The following is a 4,864-nucleotide window of genomic DNA, read 5'->3' on the forward strand; positions in this document are numbered from 1 at the left end:
CAGTCCTGTGGAGAGAATAATGAATACTGGCATTAACTGATCTGAATCATGGCCCTTTTCCATAATGTTGGGGGTTTTTTTCTGTGTTCGTATTAGATCAAATTTACCAATCTACATGTTATCACATGTAGTAAGGCTATGCCAAATTTATACCTACCTGCAAGCGACTGTCGCCTATGGGATTATCACACAATGGACTTATCCAATAAAATTGAAACAATTCTCCCACCCTTGTTGATTTGACTTTTTTTTAGCACTAGGTCATGGATGTAGAGATCCTCTCCTCTTACTCAGTGATCCTAATCCTGCTGTCCTAAAAACACAATTATCACTCCTATAATTTCCTGTAATGCTAGTTCTTGCTCTTTCCTTCCATCCTTCCCCATCCTGGTTTCTTTAGCAGTGTTTGTACTCTTTGCTGACCTATTGTCCTTGCTTACCCCACAGAACCGCAAACCACATACTTGGATTCAGTACAACCTCAGGATCTTCCTGCCAAGTGGAGAAAGTTGCATTTTCAGTTCATTTTCATTCTTTGTCTTTGATGAGTTACCTAACTTTCACAGTTGTTTTGAACAAATCCATGCGAAGCAAATTCATTTTAAATTTCTTTCCAATTAGCCTGAATTGTCAAAATGAACATTACAAATTCAAAAATCTCAGCATAACCTAGGAACAGACTTGAGGTGTCGTTTGGGTTCCCAGCTCCCTGGATGCCCTGTCTTTGTCTTACTGATACTCACTGTTCATTGTGTTACAAACTCATCGCATTGCCCGTAGGAATGTCGTCATATTTGTAGCTTTTGTTGTTTGGGTACATTGTACATGCTGTTTAGAAGTTATCTCCTTTGATGTGATTGTTTCTTTGCCACCGTATTTATTCTGTGACAAAACTGAGTGGCATCCTGTATTGTTTTTTTCAGCTGGTAATATTAAAATAGAGACTCAGAGTGATGAAGAGAATGGGCGTGCCTGTGAAATGAATGGGGAAGAATGTGCGGAGGATTTACGAATGCTTGATACCTCGGGAGAGAAAATGAATGGCTCACACAATGGCCCAGGCAGCAAGGCTATGTCAGGAGTTGGAGGCATTCGACTTCCTAACGGAAAGCTAAAATGTGATATCTGTGGGATAATTTGCATCGGTCCCAATGTGCTCATGGTTCACAAACGAAGCCACACTGGTAAGGCCTGCCATAGTTTTTCCTTTAGTTGACAAGAATTGGCCACATGTTAGGAACTAAGACTTATTTTCTGTATCATGCACATGTTCCTCTTGTAAGATACTGCAGCATCGGTGGGCATTTGGAACTCGGTTATTTTGTTACACCATTTTGGACAGCACAGGAGTTGAGATTCCTTCTTTGTGGAAGTCCATCTATTGGGCTATAAATTGTGCGGTTTGGTTTGGAGGTATTTGAAAAAATCAATTTTTTTTTAAAAAGCAGAGAAGTCTTCTTTATTCCTAAGAAATTTCTAAGAATTTCTGAAGTAAACCCCATTGGTGGCTAACTCTGAAATCGACCCAGTTCTAATGTTTCCAGCAATGCAACAAAGCTCACTATGGATCAGTGACTGGCAAAATAAATGTTAACAGAACTGTACTGGCAGTCTTAGTAAAAAAGGGGTTAATCATATGTCAAATGTTTCATGAAGTAAAAATTACCATTGTGACTGGTCAAATCTGAACTAAAGGGTTTCCACTGGGACACTAAAACAGACATGTAAAGATACTGTGCTCCATAGTGACGGCTTTTCCTTAAACAATGCTGTGAATCTTCTTGCCTCAATTTTCTAATTCTAAATAGTCTCAAAGAGTGCAAAAAATGAAGAGGCTGAAACAAATGAAGAAGTAAAGACCGGGGTGAGTCTCATCTTACCTGATATAAGCTGTCTAGAAATTAGGCTTCCAATCTAAACTCAGTCAAAGGAGAAGAACTGAGCTGTATTGTTGTGCTACACAAGAAAACCAATAAAGTATTTGTCATTTCTTGCATGAATGTTCAAAGGAGAGGGAATTTTAAAGTAATGTTAAGATAAGAACAACGTGTCTGATGGTTAGTTTCTACTGAAATAGTTGTGCTAGTGAACACATACGTACTTTCTTCCTCTCACATCACCCCAGTTGTGCTTAAATGATTTCCCCGGAATTACTGAGAAGTGAGATTAACAAAGTGGTTTGGGGGCTTAATGGAGAGCATCCATGAAAAGACCCCGAGTGTTGTCCAGCCCCCCCAGTGTTAACATCTGTCATTGTCACTGTGCCTATTCAAGCTCTGGAGGGGTGCGCTCTGTTAGTGTAACCTGGGTTAGCCAGGTTCAGGAGCAGTGCTGATGGTAGTTAGCTGTTACAGTGCCTACTTCAAAGTACTCTTCAATTCAATATGATAAATCCTTCTGTCAGGGAAAAACAAATAATTACCTTTATTGGAAAAGCCACAAGCAGTTCTCAGAAGGGAAGCTGTAGCCTACTTCCTAGATATAGTAAAGTTCTTTTTGGTTGATTGTTTCCTTTTTTTTTTTAATGTGATCCTTTAAAAGATAATAAAATGTATATAGAAAATTACTTGGACATGAAGCCTTTTAAAAAGAGCCATGGGCTTGAAGAGAATGCCGTAGTAGTTGAAATAAAATGTGGCAACTTAAAATGCATGTAGAGGTAGGAGTCTTTGTGCTTGTTTAAGGAGGCTGCTGCTTTAGTAAGAGTACATTGTTGCTGCTTTGGAGGAGCTGTTTCAGGTCCCCAAGGGCTGAAGGCAGCATTTGCACCAGGGCTGAACGGCCTGTGTGGAAACAGGCCATTTTACGGAGGTGGTGGGCAGACCTGCCTTTGTTTCTAGGGCAGCGGTTGGTAGCCAGCAGGCTGAGTCTCTGGAGGATGAGCTGGGCTGCCTGTTCCTGTAGCAGCGTTCCTAGCAGTCTCCGCACTGCCTTCTCTGGCACTGCTCAAAGTCCCTGCCTGGCAGAGGGACTCGTGTCTGCCAAGGGTGCTTGAGGTGCTACCCTGCAAAGGCAGTCACTCTGAGACTTCTCCACCCTTTGCAGAGCCATCCCCTTGCCAAGGGGACCTTCTTTTTAATCAGGGAACAGAGTTATAACCTGCAGTGGAAGCACCCGGTGAGCTCAGCAGGACCCCCTTCTTTCACACTTAATAAAAGTAAAGGGCATGCTGCTGTGCCCCTGAGTCCTTCCACAGAAATAAAGCCTTTGCTTTCCCTCCTGCCTCCTCCTCAGCAACTCTTCTGAGCAGCCTCTTTGGGTGAGCTCAAGAAATTTTTCAGAGGCTGGCAAGAGAGTGGAGGCTCAGAGCTGGTAGTAATTAAAGGGACATAGTGGGGAAACAATGGTGACTGCTTTTCTTTTCAGCTGTGCTGTGAAAATTAAAGTAGAAATGGGGTATACTATTACAGACATTTAACTGACTACGCTGAAGCCCAATTCAATACATGCCCGGTGAAGGAATAAGCCCTGCAAATGAATTACTTTGCTGCTAATTCGTGTAAAACCTGCATATGCAGTGAGGTTTCCTTAAATAAATGTTTGGTAAGCGAACAAAACTCCAGCACACTAAAGTGCCAAAATAAAATGACTGCCTGACCTGATAAAAGGCATAATTACTTTCAATGAATACACCTGCCAAGTGCAGATATGCAGAGCGGCACCTGATATTTCTGCCCCCTCCTGTCTGCAAGCAGCTGCACAGCACCGACTGCTTCCTAGAGCCTTACCTGTTGCTCCCATCTACAGAGTGAACCCCACTCACAGATGCCCGACTCTCCTCACTCTCTCACTCAGTATGTTGATTTTCTCCAGCTTGCTGCTGTCTTGCTTGGTGTTCAGGGAAAAGGAGATCTAGAAAGGAGAGAGAAACCCCCTCCTGCTCCCCGGTGCTGACTAGGGTATAGATTCAGGCTTTGCTTGCTCATTGTGCACATATGCGTGTGCATGTGTGTGTCTGTGTATATGTGCATATATGTGTGTGTGCCTAGGTGTATATATATTACCTCCTTATATGTACACTGCCTTAAATTAAATCACCAGTTAGTTTACTAATGTCTTGTTAGCAGGCTTCGAATGTCTCAGATTTACTTAGAAAACTGATGCCCATTGAAGAATGAGCATTAAAAAAAGCACGAGAGCTGTGCACGTCTCTGAGTATTAGGTGATTTTGTCATTATATTGTTTAAGAAATGAGAAAGATTTCAATTAAGATGATAAATATTCTTCACTGAATAAGTAGCCCAGGGCTTGTGCTCCCTCTAAGGCTTGCAAATCGCTGCAATGGTGGTTGATTCAATTCCGGGTCCCATTGTGGTTATTGCTCCTGGATCCATATTCACCCATAGTTACACATGTGCGGTGAAATCTGCCCAGAACAGACGTGTGCTGTTCAGAACTGGTGAGAAAATAGCACACAAAGCTGACCGTTTAGAGAAAAGATGTGTTAGGTATTTTTCCTTTCCTTCCTGTCCCTTCCCCTCTTTGGGGGGATAGCACCGCACCCAGTAACCTTCCATCAGTAACTCCAGTGACTGACTCCGTCAGTCTCCATCCTAGCAGGGCCGGGAGCTTTGCCGGGCTCACAAAGCAGGCATTCCCCACCCTGGTAGCTGCAGCTACGAAGGGCCAGCCAAGCTACACATAGTTTCAGGGTCTTTCGGTGGTGCTGTCATTTCCCTTGTACAACAATGTCAGTGCAGGTTCCCTTGCACTGGATCCCACTGTAAGTTTTGTAGAAATGTTTGGTATGCAGCAGACTTGTTTGAAATGCTCCGTCTGTCTCCTCTACTCAGTGTAAGATTTCACCCTGTAATTGCAAGTCTTCAGATACTTTTTATTCTCACTTTGCTTTACATGGCATTCC

The 4,864-nt window shown here is 42.7% G+C and overlaps 1 protein-coding gene across 1 annotated transcript in view; it reads left to right on the forward strand.

Moving 5' to 3' along the window:
• Positions 1-923: 923 nt before the first annotated feature.
• Positions 924-4,864, forward strand: part of IKZF1 (IKAROS family zinc finger 1 (Ikaros)) — a gene marked incomplete at its 5' end in the record, with an annotated part of 20,276 nt that continues 16,335 nt past the window's right edge. Inside the window, one exon of the mRNA XM_010142209.1 lies at positions 924-1,184. Coding sequence (XP_010140511.1) covers positions 924-1,184 — 261 coding nt within the window. The remainder of the gene's footprint in view (positions 1,185-4,864) is intronic.

This window comes from Buceros rhinoceros, unplaced genomic scaffold (assembly GCF_000710305.1).
Source record: "Buceros rhinoceros silvestris isolate BGI_N320 unplaced genomic scaffold, ASM71030v1 scaffold828, whole genome shotgun sequence".
Taxonomy (NCBI): Eukaryota; Metazoa; Chordata; class Aves; order Bucerotiformes; family Bucerotidae; genus Buceros; species Buceros rhinoceros.